At 31.9% G+C, this 19,451-nt stretch overlaps 1 protein-coding gene across 4 annotated transcripts; it reads right to left on the reverse strand.

Annotated features, from left to right (window-relative positions):
• Positions 1-1,961: 1,961 nt before the first annotated feature.
• LOC134691115 (transcription factor E2F3-like) lies at positions 1,962-18,927 on the reverse strand. 4 transcript variants are annotated; one of them, XM_063551373.1, is made up of 10 exons: positions 18,820-18,927; positions 16,966-17,313; positions 15,766-15,871; positions 11,948-12,039; positions 11,485-11,609; positions 11,097-11,170; positions 10,592-10,691; positions 9,929-10,018; positions 8,877-9,076; positions 1,962-8,140 (listed from the first exon to the last, which is right to left on the reverse strand). In XM_063551373.1, the coding sequence occupies exons 2-10, from the start codon at positions 17,221-17,223 to the stop codon at positions 7,878-7,880; spliced, it is 1,308 nt and encodes a 435-aa protein (XP_063407443.1). In that variant the 5' UTR covers positions 17,224-17,313; positions 18,820-18,927; the 3' UTR covers positions 1,962-7,877. The 4 variants fall into 4 exon arrangements, with proteins under 4 accessions (XP_063407443.1, XP_063407444.1, XP_063407445.1 ...); XM_063551374.1 differs by having other exon boundaries at positions 18,646-18,840; XM_063551375.1 differs by lacking the exon at positions 18,820-18,927 and adding an exon at positions 17,884-17,975.
• Between the last annotated feature and the right edge of the window lie 524 nt (positions 18,928-19,451).

The raw sequence follows: 19,451 nt of genomic DNA on the forward strand, positions 1-19,451 counted from the left end.
CATGCACACCCTACAATAATTAGGTCAATGTCCGATGAGACCCTGTCCGTTCGACATGCACACCTTACAATAATAAGGTCAAGGTCTGATGAGACCCTGTCCGTTCGACATGCACACCTTACAATAATTAGTTCAAGTTCCGATGAGCCCTGTCCTTTCGACATGCACACCTTACATTTATAAGGTCAAGATCCGATGAGACCCCGTCAGTTCGACATGCACACATTACAATAATTTCATACACTGACATATTACTTACTTCCAAGTATCTAAGCAATGGACTGGACCGCAAAAACGTAGCCTTTGTGACTGGTCAATGAAATGTAACCAACAGAGGCAGATCCAGATTTTTTGTGATAAGGTGTGGCATCACAAGCCTAGTAGGGGGCATACTCCAGTGATTCTTTAATCAACCAAATTTTTTTCCAACAAACGACGGTTCGGGCACGGTCTCAATCCCGACATGTAGTCCAATTCAGATAAAACCTGTCTAAAAGACATGTAGATCTTGCAAGTAAGGGACGACATCAAAAGATCGATGTAGGATAAACAACTTATATCAAATAGTTTGGGGGGTGGGGTCAACATTGCTGCAAGTTTTGTTAATCCAAAATCGATTTTACATTTATCCATATAGGTAAATCAATTTTTCCCAAATTAAGTTAAATTCACATGACAAAAAAACAATAAATATTCATGCAGTTTCTTAACACGAAAATAGGCCAAGGACATTACAGGCGAAGACATCTAGATGATCTTCATGAGGGATTTGAGGCATTCAAATCGTGTTTACTACTAGTATCTGAAATTTAAGCTTTATAAAAATAATGAGACATAAATGGTCTTTACCATGAAATCTCAACCCTGCAAACTGATCCTTGAATTGAGACAAGTCATGTATGGCTTGCATTTACACATTGCAAGGATTCTATATCCCAAAACGATCTAGTTTTTAAGCAGTTTTGAATAATGGAATGAGATCTCGAACAATACATATGCCATACAGAAACTTCAGAACATAAATCATCTATCTATGTACCAAATATGAAGTACCAAGGCCTTGCACTTCAGGATTATAAAACTTAGTACATAACCATCCAAATGTAGCACATTCTGCTTTGCCAAATGTTGCAGGCCAGACAGCAACTCTAGTTTTAAGCACTTTTAGCAGTTATGGAAATATGGAAATTAAGCCAATGACAAAACACACATGTTAGTTGTAAACTTCTGACCATAAAGCATTTGCAAGTTTTCTACCTTTTAAACATCAATAGTGAACACAAGCTTAATATTCCTATGTCTTGCATACTGCATCAGTCACCAGGTGTGTTAAATGTCCTAGGTATTAATAAAGCCTTGAGAAAAAAGAAACCAAGTCTATACCACAACGGTTTTGATAGCATAAATGCAATTTTTACCCCAATAATTATGGATTTTCCTTGGCCATTTCATCATGGAGACTTTGTTGAAGCAGAAAAGATGGAGATGGATTGGCCATGTTCTAAGAAGACCAACAGAGGACTTGGCCAGAATAGCCCTAAGTTTGACACCCGAGGGGAAAAGGAAGAAAGGACGCCCCAAAACAACTTGGAGAAGAACAGTTGAAGCTGAAATGAAAGAACATGGAATCAGCTGGGGTGTAATAGAAAAGAAAGCACAGAACAGAGATGAGTGGAAAGAACTAGTCCTTGCCCTATGTGCCCCCAGGCATAATAAGGACTAGGTAGGTAGGTAGGTATTTCATCAAGATTGATTTTCTCGCTTAAGATAACCAATAATACATTGTAATCGGTTTATCGCTATTTCACCTACAATGACATTGTTTATTTCATTGACAATGGCACATGCACCCTTATTTTCTTGCGAAAATTTTTCATATCAGTCTACTGTGCTGAAAAAAAGAATTTCAGTCAGTATTAAATTTGTAAAATAGGGCTAATGAAGAATATCGTAACAGCAGGTAGGTGTTAAATAATTTTATTTCAAGCACAACAATAATTACCAGTCACACTTCATCCACACCATAACAACAATGAATATTATGTTTTGATATATTTCTTTCACTTCTGTGATCGTTTTTGGTATCATGATAAGGCCTCTAACAGTTTTTCATATCACATGTTGATTTGACGACGTTATTTTTGTATTTACAAGGTTTGTAGTTGACAAAACAAAACACTATTTAAATAAATGACAAAATTGTATATTTCTTTTTGAGACATATAAAACAAAATAGATACTTTCGAACAGGAATTATTAATTAATTACTCAACATCCAGTGACAAGTATTACATGAATTATTCAGGACAAATTGTGGTTAAATTATTCTGAATTAATTTCTGTCTGTCTTTATACAAAGTGTGATTACAACATTATTTTCATTCTTATCTAAACAATCAAAATTGCTCAAAATATGTGATCATAATCCAAAGGATAGTTTATTCTATTTTGACCAAACATATTCTCTTTTCCAGGGTCCATACACCATACACATATTGTCTGAAGTTGCCAAGACCAAATCACTTTTAAGACTTTTCAATGCCAAAATTCATTTAAATTTCAATAAATATGTCCTAGTCTTTCATTGTGGCTCATAATTAAGTTTTTAAGTGTAATATCAAGCCCAAACAGGGTCCATAAGAAACATTTCCCTAGAATTCTTGAAAAAAGTGGTGAATTAGGCCTTGACTGTCCAAATTTTGGTATTTTCAATAAAATAGTACTTCAGACTACCAGGGAAGAAAATATTTCGTGAAATTTACTCTGTATGACCTGTATGAACCTTGGTCTTGGCAGGTCAAAATCTGCATTAACTGTGTTACCTACAACATTACTCACTCCAAACCTCTTTTCTATTCAAAGTTTTCTTCAACATCTTGTTGCTTCTTTGCCCCCAACTTATAAATGAAAATTGTGAATTTGAGTGTCTTGATCACATTAAAAAGTAAACAATGTGATTCACCTTTATAGAAATTAAATTCTAATGCATCCTGGGTAATACTTTCAAAAGTGAACACCAAAAAGGTCCTTAAAATGTAGTAAACAATGGAATTTTAACCAATGATGTGAAATTATTTTCAATTTGGTGTATGAACAATGAAATTACCCATGATGCTTTATATTCTGAAAAGGCCAATTGAAATCATGCCAAAGTTTAACTAAATGTAAGACAGACGAAACAGTCTTCACACTTGAACAAGGGCTTTGTAGAACAGGGCTAAAGGAATTTCTCCCATCCTTCAATATAGTCATTTAAAATATAAACAGTCTTAATGTTTAACATCAAGTCCTACGCCCCAGGCTTGAAATATTGCATTCAGGCTTGTAAAATTCTTCTCTGAAAGCTTGAAAGCCAACAAAATTAAACTAAAATTTTCCACAAAAAATTGAGCTTTGGGCTTGTTGACTCAAAATTTTATCTTGAACATGACGTTTTGGTCCGAGTACTATGTTTAATTTGACTAAAATCCCACCCCATTGCAACAGAAACGTCTGAAGAAAACTTGGAACAAAAAAACTTGCATGCAAACCACAACAACTATAATATATAAATTAAAAAAATACAGGTGAATCTATAGAATAAATAAATCAAAACCAAACAAAAACAAAAATAAAAATGTGTGTTAATCCATTACAGTACAAAAACATTCACAATCATAGTTTTTAACAGCAAAACATTTTGCATATCTTGTGCTTTATCTTATCAATTTTTCTATTCTTTTGAATTAGCACCTTACAAGTACTCAAAATAAATCTTTAATGTTTAAATGCATATTCAAGACTTTACAAATGAAAACATCTAAAATTTAGGACTAAAGGGTTATTCATATTATGTCATTGTTGCGTATAACTTAAGGTTTTTCGAGGTGCAGTTTAAAAATCACTGAAGAAATAATGGGACTTTCTTTAAAAAAAAAGAGGGGGCAGGAGAGGCAGAAATAAACTTATTATTATATAATACAAATTATATATAAACCTACATCTACTTAACAAATGTTTATAAATTAAAAAAATACTATTTTGTTATTTATTAAGATATGTCTGACTAGCTATGGTGTTATTCCTACTAATTACAGGCTCCACATTACAATTGTGTAATAAACAGCTAATAGCTGAACACCCCAATTGTGTAGTTAACAGCTAATAGCTCCACATTACAATTGTGAACTTAACAGCTAATAGCTCCACATTACAATTGTGTAGTCAACAGCTAAAAGCTCCACATTACAATTGTGTATTCAACAGCTAATAGCTCAACATTACAATTGTGTAATTAACAGCTAATAGCTCCACATTACAATTGTGTGTAGTTGACAGCTAATAGCTCTACATTGCAATTTTGTATTCAACAGCTAATAGCTCCACATTACAATTGTGTAGTTGACAGCTAATAGCTGAACATTACAAACAAATTAATTGTGTAGTTAACAGCTAATAGCTCCACATTACAATTGTGTAGTCAACAGCTAATAGCTACAAATTACAATTGTGTAGTTAACATCTAATAGCTCCACATTGCAATTGTATAGTTAATAGATAATAGCTCCACATTACAATTGTTTAATTAACAGCGAAGATTACTATATAATGCAGAAAGACTGCTACCACATTATTACCCGTCCAATGATGAAAACTTAAACTATACGTCTATTAGCATACAGGATTTAGTTCAATCAGATTTAAATATAGATTCTTTGTGCATACTAGTTTAAAGGAATCTGAAAAGGCTATTTTACTTTAAAAATTAACTAGGCATGCTAGGTAAGAAGTTTGAAAGACATGTGATGAGGTATGCTTTGTTATATAACAAGATACTTTTGTGTGGATTTGTACGAGGTCTCAAAATCAGTCTGAAGGTTTTGACTACTTTGACTAACAAAAAAGGCAAAGGACTGATTTTGAACTTTAGCAATAGAAATAATAGCAAGAACCAACAGGTTTTATTCAAAGACCACCAAGGAAAAGGGATTTAGACAACTATGGTATTTGTAGGTTTATTTCTAAAGGTAACTTCCCTGCATGTTTAGCTTGGTCTAGTTTTTCAAATAAAAATATTCAGGTAAGTTGCTGAATCAAGCAAATATAAATTGCAAATTGGAGTAACATGCATATTTAGAGTTGATGGTCTGTAATAAAATATTCTAACCTGTTCATCAAGTATAATGCAAAAATACAATTTGATCATTCTATCCAATGACAATTTATTACAGGATATTGTAGTACATTTAACTCTGACACAAACTATTCAGGAAAAGAAAATGAAAACACATAAATATGTATATATAAAAAAAATACACAGCTCCAAAGATTAACACACAAGCTAATAACAATAAAATAAAATTAACTAAAAATGTTGCTTAAACAAAATAATAAGCTCTTGATTCTCTGACATGTAGAAGCACACTATTTATGTATAATAACAAAAACAAAGGTACATTTATTCTATTTTATAACTTGCCCTCCTGATCAATTTGAGATTTATATCTACATGCATACATTAATTCACCCATAATACAATAATTTAATTTTGAATGTAACACGACTTCTGATTGGCCGATGATGTTTTATCTATCAGCTTTAATAGACAGAATTTTGTCATGTGATCATGACCTTATCAACATTTTTTTCATGATTTACCTTGGTTTAAAACGGAGTAAAGAATTAGATTATAAGGAATGACTGTAATATTTTTTCTGCCTATTTGAAATAACATAAAAATTGTGGTGCACGAGCACTCTTTATGTTATTCCTTCATACACAGAAAAAAATATTAGTCATTCCTTTATAATTGTACAAGGTATTGTGCTGCTAGCAAAAAATAGTGTGTGCCAAGATCTTATTGTAAAACAGCTCAGCAGTTGATAGCTCATTGATGGTTTGTTAGTCCTATAACTGATGAATTTCCTGTCTACTTATATATGTTATATAGTATGCAATGAAAGCTTCATTACAAAATCAATTTGTAATTAACTTTTAGCACTAGAGTGTGTATTGAAATGTACATACAAGGATTTATAAGATTTTTACTTTCATTTAGGTTGAAGATAACTATGTATATTATCATGATTATTTACACTATCATTCTAAATCTTGAATCATGATGAATAATTATACGTCTTTTTTAATGGTGCATCATTGTAAAGATATTTTGCAATGAAAATAACTTTTTATATTTGTTTGCCTTTATCATGTTTATGAAATTGATGATAATATGTGATGTTTTATGATATCAATGATAATATTTGATGCTATTTTTATCATTTAATGACTTCTCATTTAGTTTCATTATGCAAACTCAATATACATTCAAACTTCAAAATTCCCATTTTCACACATCAAAAAGTTAAACTACACCAAAAATGAACACTTGTGGCAATAAAAAAATGTGTATAAAAATATATCTAGGTGAACACATCATGGTGAAAAATATACTTCATATATCTAAGAACACAGTCGGTAATATATACTTGAATATAAACATTACTCTGAACACATGGTGAAAAATATACTTCATATATATTCAAGAACACTTTCGGTAATTAGAAACTTAAAAATTAACAGTAATCTGAACACATAACGATGCACAGTTGGCAAGCGCTATTAAATGAATGGATGAATTTATACAATGAAAAAGATAATTTTTATGATTTAAAAAAATTTGATTGCAGCAAATGAATCTTGTTTACATTGAGTTGTAATTGCATAATGCTTAGGGCTGTTCCAGAAAATACTATGTCCCCCCCAGGGATGGCACTTTTTTTTTAACCCCCACCACCCACAGAAATAAAATTTAATTAGAACAGCACTCCCTTTGCATTTTGGTATTTCAAATACAACCACCCACATAATATTTTTAAAAAATTGCCTTCCCTGGGGGAGGGGGGACATAGTATTTTCTGGAACAGCCCTTAACTTAAATAAACAAACTCAAATCAAAACAAAAGAATGTGAAGTTATGAAAATCAAAGGTTTCTTTGTGATCAAGTCCACGATTTTTTTAATAGTTCTGACAAATGATTTTTTATTTGCATTATCTGAAAATTATGAGTTTTTTCTTACAAGTATTCAAGAAAATTGCATGAACTTAAAGGTTTCCATTTGAAAAAAAAATACATTCCATATCTTGACCCTAAACTATTTTTATAACCTCTGTCAATGAAATGAAGGAAAAAAGAAAATTTTCAAAATATGCAAAATGAAAAATATGAAAAACTGCAAAAGCATAATTTAATATTAACTTGATGAAAAATTTAACAATAAAATCCAACAAGACCAGTGACCCACTGGTGTTTTTAACAAGAAATTATAAAGCCTCATCAAAGAGGATCAAAATAACTGGATGATTCTGAACGTATATTAACACGAACACTTCTCTTATTTAGAAAACGTGAGTACCCGTCACTGATCTGACTGGGATCAACAGAGACTTTCAACAATATATAACTTTTCATAAATAGCACTGTTTAATCCAATCAAATCCAGTGACAACTATCAATATTTATGCTGATAATATGGTTCATGGATGTTCTAATTCCCATTATGTGTTTACTTTTAAGGTTGGGCATTTCCTATTTTTAGAATTATTTTTTTTATAGTTCAGGTCATTTAGACAGGACATTAAATTTCAATTTTCAAACTTACAGAGTTCTGTGAGGTTAGAATGAAAATGGTATTAATAAATTACACAATTGTTTAATTCATTTGAATTTGAGGTACCTTATACATACTGTTATATTTTAAACTTGGTACATTTCTAGTTATATCAATTTACATGATTTCTTATATAATTAATACATCTTCTTACTGCTGTCCGACTGAGAACAGGCTCTTATTTCCATTTGTTGTCGTGGAAACAGATTTCAAATTCACACCGATCGCTATACAAGAACTGGTATATCAAAATCGTACGCATCAAATAAATCTGATATGCCTTCACTACTGTCCATAGAAAACAGGTAATCGTCCAAACTGACTGGAGGTTCTATTGAAAAGAAGTCCTGGTCTTCCGTCTGTGGTAAAATATTTTGGAATGAATCGGGAGAAATGTCTTGGTCTTCTAATAATGCATTTTTAACACTGGACGGAAACGTACCCGGTTCTTGTTTTATCTGTCTTTGAATGGTTGCCACATGTTGTTGTGCTGTAAAATATACAATACATTTTTGGTCATTGAAATAAACAAATGAATCTGTGTCAGGGCTACTGCCAACTAATGATTATATTTACCCCTGTTAAATGTATAAGGTTAACAGAAAGATGTTGAGTGATGAATCTGAATACACATCACACTGAATAGTTAACTCATATAAACTTCAGAAATCCTAGTAATGTAGTTCCTGAGAAAAATGCAGAGAAAAACATTCATAGGACTGATGGAGAGGGAGACAGAGGTAAAACAGCTTACACCTACTTTTCTAAAGCGGGGGTATAACAAGAGTTTGATTGTCTTATAATAAAGTTTGAACATCTTATTCTATAAACATACAGCAGATCTCATTTTCAAGCCTGTCAACATTGGACAATCCAATAATACTTCCTCACAGAAATTTAATTTTATTTTGTAGAAATGTTTTACACACATGCTGATGTGCTTCTCTCTCTAGAGTTTACTTCAAGGTCTACTGATAAAACAAAAGAAACAGCTTATGTACATTTGTACTCTGTAGGGTAATGAACAATTTTCCATATTCTCTCTTGGTAGGAAAAGGAGTGTGCAGACTTAACTAAAATAGGGCATATTCAAATTAAACTTATTTAAAAAGTAAATGGATGTCCTTCTTGCACTTTCATTTTCTATGTTCAGTGGACGGTAAAATTGGGGTATTAACTCTAAACCAATTAATGTCATAACCCTAAAAATTATTTTCCAAACTTACATTTAAAGTCATCACATGATCGTGAATCTTCTGATGCAGAAAAACTTGATCGGCTCTCATCTTCACTACTGGAACTAACAGTACCAGTCGTATCAGAATTTTCTCCGTTAGCTTCTTCAGGACATAAATACACTTCTATGGGACCTTTCTGAGACTTTAACCATATCTGTATACTCTGTTGAGGGTCTGGCACTTCCAACCTGGCAGAACATTTATTAAAATCTCAAGTACTCAAATAAATGCACAAATCATTAAAAAAAAAATTGACAATTTCTTTTAATTAGAATTACAGGATTATTAATATTGAAGACAGGGGGTAATTCATCTTCATTAGAAACTTCCCCTCTTTAAAAACTCCTAATCTGAAACTCATTATAATCTTATTCTCTAAAATCCTGAATATATATCAATTGTATTGTACAGTGTTATTTTTTGGTTAAAACAAATGTAGTTAAGAGATAATGTCATTGTACTCAGGATTTTTTTAACAATAATTTCATATGCAGCAATATTTGCATATTTTCCTTGTTTTCTGTGAGAAATATTAAAATTTCAACATTTTGCTCCTTTTAATTGAAATCTTTATATTTCATACTTTGATGGACAAGCTTATATGCAGGTGTGAGTTTGTCAAAATTCAAAAAGTGCTTGCTGAACTATTTTTATACATTTTGTAGCATCACAAGAATTTACAACCCCCTGTGGATCCAATAGTTAACAGTTAACTACAGCAAGTTTCAATGAGTGTGTAGGCAAAACAGTTAACTACAGCAAATTTCAATGAGTGTGTAGGCAAAGGTAATATCTTTGGTTAGCTTGCTTGCTTACTGAACTGTGAAGTCATTGTAAGGTAAGGTAAAATGCACTCCTCTAAGAGTAGACTAATCTGACAGATAACCAATCTCTCTGTAAGAATAGACTACTTTGAAAGGAGAGTAATATACCTTACCTAATAATGACTTCTAGGTTCAGCTATCAGGCAAGGTAACTAAATATATTAGCTTTACCTACACACTCATTGAAATTGGCTGTAACAGTTGACTAAATCTTACCTGGTCTCTGGTGGAGCTTTAATGGCTATCACTGTTTGGTTGTCCAAAGATTTAATACTTCTCAAATCTTGGTACGTTACATATGCATGCGTAAATAAGGTTAAGGCACATAATGGAGAAGTGAACTGATTAAGACTAAATATAAACGTTGCATAATGGTCATATTTCCTAAAGATTCCAAGTCAGGAGCCGGTAATTCAGTGGTTGAAATAAGGCCTTTAGTTTGAATTGTTATTCATTGTCATTTTGGGGCCTTTTATAACTATGTCTTATGGGCTCTGCTCATTGTTGAAGGCGTATGGTGACCTACAGCAGTTAATATTTGTGTCAATTGATGTCTTCTGGAGAGTTGTCTCATTGGCAATCATGCCACATCTTCTTTTTCATATGGTTCCCCATACCCAACATTTGAAACTCCTTCCTTAAGGATTTTGTTTGGTTAAATTGAACACTTGGTTTTCAAGTCAGACTGTTTCTGTTTCCACTCTTCAATCTTGAAGGAAGTTCAAAACTTCAATAAAAAATCCTTATTTTAGAAAAATCTCTCGAGTTACATGTAGAAGTTCTTATTTTGACATAGATAAAAGTGTTAATATTAGTGAATATCTACTAGGACCATGATTGCACTTGCTGTTACAGACATTATTATTATTAAAAGGATATTTTGAGTTTTGTGCATCTTCTGTCAACATCTTTAACTGTTTAGTACAGGTGGCTATCAGATGATCAAGTTCATTTTCCTTGGCTTCCAAATCAGCTACATCTAAAAACAGACAAATTAGTATCAGTACAACACATCTATAACAAGTTGCTGAAAACTTTGTAAGTTATTTATTTAAGAAAAAATTGAAAGTTGAATTGGCATTATTTTAAAAGCTGGTTTTCAGAAACATGCCAGATGCATCTCAAGTTTAATTTTCTCAAAGTATATTCAACTCCCCTGGTTTTTTTGTTGTTAGAAATTTCTGATAATTTCAAAGCATGTTTTTATTACCTGTGAACAAAACTGTACAGTTAAAGTTATTCACTTGGTTTGTTTCTATAGAAATAAAATTAAGAATAGAAATGGGGAATGTGTCTAAGAGAAAACAACCCAACCAAAGAGCTTGATATATACTTAAAACCAATTTGTTGGCAGTTTGTTGGTGTATTTTTTGTTATAACTTACCTGAATGCAAGTCTACAATTTCTGTAGAGAAAGCTGGTGTATCAGGATTTGCTGCTATAGAATTTGAACATCCTCTGAAGGAAAGAAAATCAACATTTATGTTATTGTAATGTATATACAATTTTTTTATTAACATGTTTTACTGTTTTCTCCCAACAACAGCATAGTATTAAAACATCTTTTTAGCCTCGAAATAAATCAATTATCAGCCAAATCGTTTTTGTAACTGTTTCTATCCTAACAAATTCAAAATTTATGTTTTGTCCAGCTGACCAGAAATATATCAGAAGAGTATGTTACCATGAAGTCATCAGAGGCATTCAACTTAAATACCAGTTAGTGTCTGTCATAGTTACTAAGCCAGTTTAAACAATCAACTTATACTTACTTCCATTGAATATTATTTTTGGACTTTTTGGCGATCAGATTAATCCCCTCTAGAACATTGGTTATGTCATAAATACGTCTCTTTTGTACAGTTAAATATTCTGCGGCCCTGTTTAAGTCCAGCACCTGTAAGTAAATTGATTGTTTATGATACTGATAATAAAATATACCGTGGTTGCATTATTTTTTATGTTGACTGGTTCTTTTCACAGTTGTATGGGAAACTTTAAATGACAAGAGGTTCTGTAAACATGAGGCCAACCATGATGAATAACTGACATTAAAATGGCTATATTTAGGCAGTGAAGACTGCTAATAACGTTAAGATTTTTTTTGCTGTTATTCATCATTTAAGCATGACAACTCATACATCTGAACTGCATACATAAACCTTTATTTTTTTATGCCAATTTGAAACAATAAACAGCAATGGCAAATGATTCTCTTAATTAATTTATACTAACCCCATCTGTAGCATTCCTAAGTAATCCAACAAACTTCTTGGTCAAAAGACCTAAAGATGTGTCATATCTTGTCTTCTCAAGCGGAGATCGTGCTGAAAAAATAAAGTACATATTGTTAAATATTGATTGATATGATTTCAAATTATAGATTATGAACCAATTAAAAAAATTCTTGGCAATTTTAACATTTATATCATTGCTATATAATAAAAGATTAGTCTGCATTAGGCCAGGATTTTTTAATTTGTTGGTTTACGGATCCGCCGACCCGATTTTGCCGATTCCTAGAATAAAAATAAAATTGACTTTTCATGCTTTTTTATTCCCACCGACCCAAACAAATACATTATCCCTTAAAAATAATTAAATTCCTCTTTTTTGATGAAATGAAATGCATGAATCACTAACAAAATTGATAACACTCTCTGTTGTGAAAAGATAAAACTTCCAGTTTACGTTTCTAAAAAAAAACCAGATGCTCCGCAGGGCGTAGCTTTATACGACCGCAGAGGTTGAACCCTGAACAGTTGGGGCAAGTATGGACACAACATTCAAGCTGGAGTCCGCTCTAAATTTGGATTGTGATTAAATAGTTGACACAGCATAGGTTTCTGACACAGAATGAATGTATTCAAATGAACTTAAAATTTTTGTTTTCTCTTAGAGCAATTCACTATGCTGTTGAATATTAATCCTCTCAAAAAAATGTTTGAAGAAATTTTCTTTTTATTTATGAAATTTCAAATGAGAAAAATTGAACCCAATTTTTTAATCACATCCCCTTTCCCTTATTCCAAAACTAATTTCAATTAAGATATTCAAATGGAGTTTGCAACAATTACTACTCATTTAAATACATCATAAAATATTAAGATGTAAAAAAACTGCTTGTTATCACTGAATGGTAAATATTATTTAAATTTATCAGTTGGTAGTAAAAAGTGAATACACATTGTATATTGTATATAACGAAGATTTGAGTTGATTCTGGACAAAGAAAGATAACTCCAATTAAAAAAAAATCTTGCAGATATTTCTTGCTTACTTTACTGGACAAAGAAAGATAACTCTTAATTAAAAAAAAATTTGCTATTTCACAATATTGTGAAATAAGATATTTCTTGCCATTGCACAATACTGTGCAATTGAAAAGACTTGCTATTGCACAATACTTAATATAATAATTTTAGATCCTGATTTGGACCAACTTGAAAACTGGGCCCATAATCAAAAATCTAAGTACATGTTTAGATTCAGCATATCAAAGAGGCCCAAGAATTTGATTTTTGTTAAAATCAAACTTAGTTTAATTTTGGACCCTTTGCACTTTAATTTAGACCAATTTTAAAACTGGACCAAAAATTAAGAATCTACATACACAGTTAGATTTGGCATATCAAAGAACCCCAATTATTCAATTTTTGATGAAATCAAACAATGTTTAATTTTGGACCTTGATTCGGGCCAACTTGAAAACTGGGCCAATAATCAAAAATCTTAAGTACATTTTTAGATTCAGCATATCAAAGAACCCCAAGGTTTCAATTTTTGTTAAAATCAAACTAAGTTTAATTTTGGACCCTTTGGACCTTAATGTAGACCAATATGAAAAAGGGACCAAAAATTAAGAATCTACATACACAGTTAGATTCGGCATATTAAAGAACCCCAATTATTCAATTTTGATGAAATCAAACAAAGTTTAATTTTGGACCCTTTGGGCCCCTTTTTCCTTAACTGTTGGGACCAAAATTCCCAAAATCAATACCAACCTTCCTTTTATAGTCATAAACCTTGTGTTTAAATTTCATAGATTTCTATTTACTTATACTAACGCTATGGTGCGAAAACCAAGAAAAATGCTTATTTGGGTCCCTTTTTGGCCCCTAATTCCTAAACTGTTGGGACCGAAACTCCCAAAATCAATACCAACCTTCCTTTTGTGGTCATAAACATTGTGTTTAAATTTCATTGATTTCTATTTACTTTAACTAAAGTTATTGTGCGAAAACCAAGAATAATGCTTATTTGGGCCCTTTTTTGGCCCCTAATTCCTAAACTGTTGAAACCAAAACTCCCAAAATCAATCCCATCCTTTCTTTTGTAGTCATAAACCTTGTGTCAAAATTTCATAGATTTCTATTAACTTAAACTAAAGTTATAGTGCGAAAACCAAGAAAATGCTTATTTGGGCCCTTTTTGGCCCCTACTTCCTAAAATATTTGGACCAAAACTCCCAAAATCAATACCAGCCTTCCTTTTATGGTCATAAACCTTGTGTTAAAATTTCATAGATTTCTATTCACTTTTACTAAAGTTAGAGTGCGAAAACTAAAAGTATTCGGACGACGACGCCAACGTGATAGCAATATACGACGAAATTTTTTTTCAAAATTTGCAGTCGTATAACAAATCAATTATTACTGACCTTGAATTGTCGTTTACGCAAATAATTTTGCGGAACAAAATCTGTGTTTAAAACCCATTATACAATAAGTTCGTTTCCCTTATTTGTCATCAGTCTGTAAGATGCATAATCTCATAGAAATAGACTTGTCCAGGTGTGGCAGAGTTTGGGAAAATGGTCGGTCCTGACCGCCAAAATGAGGCTCGGACCAGTATTTTGAAACCTAGTGCCGGTTCTGATGACCGATGTAAAAACGGCCGTTGTAGTTCCCTTTTTATCGGTAATTAGTTGTATCGCAACTAATTCCAATACGTGTTTACATCGGTCTTCAGATGTACCTGCAGGTTATTTCCGGTACTGGATTCCTGTTATTATAGACAAGCTGAAACCTATGGAAAACTTAGTGCCGATCTACATGTGGCCTGCTAAATTTGTTCTTGGCAAACAATCGGCGATTGAAATCTTAGATGGAGATAACAAATACTGAGAAAATTATTCAGTTGATGAAATTGATAGTTAAGATGACTATAAGAACAATCAGAAGAACAGAATGTGTCCTTCATTATTAATTTGTCCGTGGCTGTGAAAAATAAAACTAAAAATAATAATAAAGATATTTTTGGATAAAATATGTTATTATTTTATATTAGGATCAAATTGACAGATTTTTTTAGGACTGGCAAAAATTTTGTAGGACTGACAATAAATTTTGCTTTGTCGGTCCAATGTCTGACGGGTCAAACGAAGTTTTCGCGAACTCTGCTGTGGACAGGTGGAAAGCACCTTGGAAGTAAAAGTTCTGAATATCAACAAATCATTTAGAATTTTCTTGTTTCATGGATAATAAAAAAAAATATCATCCATTTGGAATAAAAACGAGAATGCATGACACTAGATTAACTCAATATTCTCGTTTTTTCCGTGGATGAGTCTATTACGTTTTTGACACGTGTGTTGAAACTTATTTTCGTACGACGTTTTTTAACATTTTTTTCTTTATCAATTTTCGTTTTTGAAGATCATTACTCACCAAGTTTTCTGGAATTGATTAAGAGCTATGCGAATTTGTTTTTCTTGTTTGTGAAAAGACGATTTTATTTCGTCTTTGTCTATGAACACCCCTCCCCCCCCCTTTTTTACGGCAAATCATTAGACAATGTCATGCGATATTTATGACAGCTGAGCAAGAATATTTCATCGATCTAAAATTTGAAATGATGACAAAATAGCATAAAACACATTTTGTTAGAAAGGTGAAATGTATATTTATTTCGCATTTTTTTTTTCTGTCTTGAAAGATATTTTTTTTCTTTTTTTTCCGACCGACCGACTCGACTTTTTCATGGGGAAAATCCGTAAACCAACAAATTAAAAAAACGTGGCCTTAATGATAATCTCGAGTGATATTTACCTTTAGGACTAGCATCAGAGGTCTTTCTTCTTCCTTTACATCTCTTTGCTGGAGTTTTAAAGCCTTCTATAATAGTCTCAGCTTCAAGGTCTAACTTTCTTTTCACCTGAAATCAAAATGCTTTGCATTTTAGAAAGCTGTTATATATTTACTTTATTATATCACAAGGATGTATATATGTTAGTTAGTGCTTCTAGTTTTTTTATAGATTAAACCATTGGTTTTCCCGTTTGAATGGTTTTACACTAGAAATTTTGGGGTCCATTATAACATTAACTTTCTTTTTCGGTGTGAACCAAGGCTTCATGTTTAAGGTCGTACCTTGATCTATTATACTTTACTTTTTTATAAATTGTTACTTGGATGGAGAGTTGTCTCATTGACACTCATACCAAATCTTCCTATATCTAGTTATACGTTCTTGCTTTAATATCAAGTTCTTGAACCCAAAAAATTATAAATTGGGGAAACATTATTTGCCCCTATCCCGTTATTGTTTTGTCATACTGAAATCATTATTTTATATTTTTAAACCAAGGCAGTCAGTTACAAATGTAGCTACCAAATAGATTCATATATATGTTGATCTACAGTAATGATACTAATTCAGTAATTAATTGAAAATCTAGTGATTTATGAGGGAGGGTAGGAGGTGTTCTGATCCCCGAAATCCCCAGGTCCCAAGATTTGAAAAAAGAATTCCCAGATCCAGAAATTAATAACACCCAATCCCACAGTCCAGATAAAGGTCCTATCCCCCCTCATCTATACATTTTGTACTTGCATACTAAGATATTAAATCTAACATCCTGTTGACAAGACCCCTTTGTTCCATTATGTACACCTTTTATTTCTCAAAACATTAAGATGTATTGATTTTTTATTATCTGAAATGTGCACATGGTCATGGGATTATCTGGGATTATGCAGATCTCTGCTTTTGGAGTTAAAAAAATGTGTACATGTATGCAACTTTTCATACAATAATATTCACTTTTTATGTTATACATTTCATTTCAAAGATAAAGTTTAGAATATACATTTCAAAATTATTCGTAAATAATGTTCAATAAGACAAAAACTACATTATTTGGTTGCATATTGAGTTGGCCGTCAAAACGCCCACCTTCCAGGAAATAGTTTAGTTTTACTTTTGCACACTTCAGCGATTTTCACGAAATTCTTAAAATCCAGAACTACCTGTTTTCCAAATGACGGTTTCACATCCTCAACTAGTCCTAATGGACTGAGGCAGATTGTCCGTGGGGTGTGGCCACCCTGTTGTATAGTGTAGGTACTCTGGTAATATGCTTGCGTGTCCTTAGTTGCACTCAAAGGTTGGCGATAAATACTGGCTAAATTTAAGATCTGGGGTGAAGATTCGATGCTAAACTCTGGCTCTTGTTTCACAATAGCTGTACAAAATTCCCTATTTTCCAATACACCTCCCCGTGGCATCTTCTAGAAGATCGGTCTAATATTGATGTCTCTATTCTTTGTTTGAAGTTTCGCCGACACAATGACAGTCAACTTCCGGTTCATTAAAAACTATAAATTAGAGAAATAAACGATGCTATGTCATTAATACTGTTAAAAATATATTCACTAATTATTTCTGTAAACAAATATAAGCAGTAATCACTTAATCCGTTATCACAAATCACCAGATGCAAAAAGATTATAGGCAATGTCCAAATGTAAACAACCCTTGTCAGCCGACCAAGAGATTACGAACAAAGCAATTTGGAAATGGCGCGAAATTGTATTTCCCGCGATATGACATCACTTGAAGCGGCCCTGTACCATCAATATTGCCACAAAACAACGTAAATTGTCCCGTTTTCTTCAATAAAAAGACTGTCTAAAGAGCTGTTAATCGTTTAAATTGTCACAAATAAGATTAGTGCTAAAATGTATTCCAGTTTTACAAAATCTTTTCTCAGATTTTTAGAATTTTTGCTCATTTACATTGTTTGTACATAAGAAGGGCCGATTCATTCATTTGACAACAGCTGATCAAAGTAATACACATTGATTTTAACGCGTTATAACGCCAATGCCACTTTTGGTATTATTTTAGGGAAAAAAATGTAAACAAAGTGACTTAAATAATGTTACCTGTTTTATAACTTGTAAATAAAAAGTTCTAATCCGGTATTAAATTTACCGTAAAAAAAATGTTTTTTCAAGTTTCTTATCGGCAAATTATTTCCGGTAATTAACACATGACATATGTAATTTCATAAAATTTGATGTATATCAATAATTTGTAATTTACATCGATATTTCTGTTGTTGATAATTGTCATAATTGGTCACTCTACTATATGTAATACCTCGAGGCAACGAGTCAGTTCTTTGTTATTTGTCAAACTTAATATAAGACAAATATCATTGTTGTCAACTCAAATAATTTTGTTTTCTTCATTAAGAACTTAAAATTTATGAGTAATTAACTTTATACATACACATAGCAAAGGTGAAAAAAATAATTAAAAAAGCTTCCTGTTCCAGCAAAGAAATTATATACATATAGACGTTTCTGTGTTACATGTGAATTATCAGTTAGAGTTTATTTTGAAATTTTACTTGGTCACAAACTTAATTATTTATTTTTTTAAAGCTGGATATGCGTACCAGATTGAACATGTTGAAGTTTACGAATCATTACAAAAACATTTGAAGGAAAAAATCGTAAAACATAAATAAATATTAATTGGAAAACTAATAAAAATATTAGAATCTAACAAAACACTGAGAGATCCGAAGTAGTTTATATTTACATTTGTATCTAGGTGATGCAGACTGGAAATCTCTGATATATATGCAAACAAAAGACAGTGACAATAAAATTGTACTAATGAAATTTCTGCGTACTTACTTTTTACCGATTTGTCCAACAATTACTCTCTTCCAAGTAACTTGAGAAAATATCCAATGTCTTAAAAATGCAAAATTCACTGCACAATTTAATGAACGTATTCAAGAAAAGTATTAGCTCACAACCTTCACTACAAGATACAATTTGTCAGTTACCTTCTTAAATTACACTTACTATACAAATCCTTGAATTACATAAGAAATATCGATTAAGACTCTGGACAGTTGAATCCCACGCGACTTATTTGTTTGCACACCAATTTACAATTATGATAAGTCGATTAATAATTGATAATTAATATAGGTCTTATTACACTTGTTCAAACTGTCGGACCGCTAATAGCCTGTCACAGCTGGAAGTTAGACTCTGGATTTTCTCACCCAGTGGGAGGGACTTTTCAAAATTTACATAAACGGTTCTTTTGGGGACGCCAGAGACTTGAGTGTCTATACTAAAAATCGATAAGAGACGAGTTCCGTTAGTATAAAAAGTCCCAGGGGACGCCCACCTTTTTTTACATTCAGTCTGGAATAGTTAAATTTTGAAGTGACTAAAAACTGTTAAAATTCCGACAAGTAAGAAGATGAATACCATTAACATTTCAAATGTAAGAATTGAAGAATTGAAACACATGTAGTGAATGAATAAAAAAAAAACCTATTAACATAAACACGGGTTTGACTTGAGAAAAACAAACATTTTCGTTGGTTTAATTGGTTCAAGTCTGTCATAATCGTTTGTCATAATTGTTTAGCTATATTATTATGTTTTTTTTTCTCAGTTGAAATGTTCGTTTTGTAGCCGAT

The sequence above is a fragment of the Mytilus trossulus genome, chromosome 11 (assembly GCF_036588685.1).
Source record: "Mytilus trossulus isolate FHL-02 chromosome 11, PNRI_Mtr1.1.1.hap1, whole genome shotgun sequence".
NCBI lineage: Eukaryota > Metazoa > Mollusca > Bivalvia > Mytilida > Mytilidae > Mytilus > Mytilus trossulus.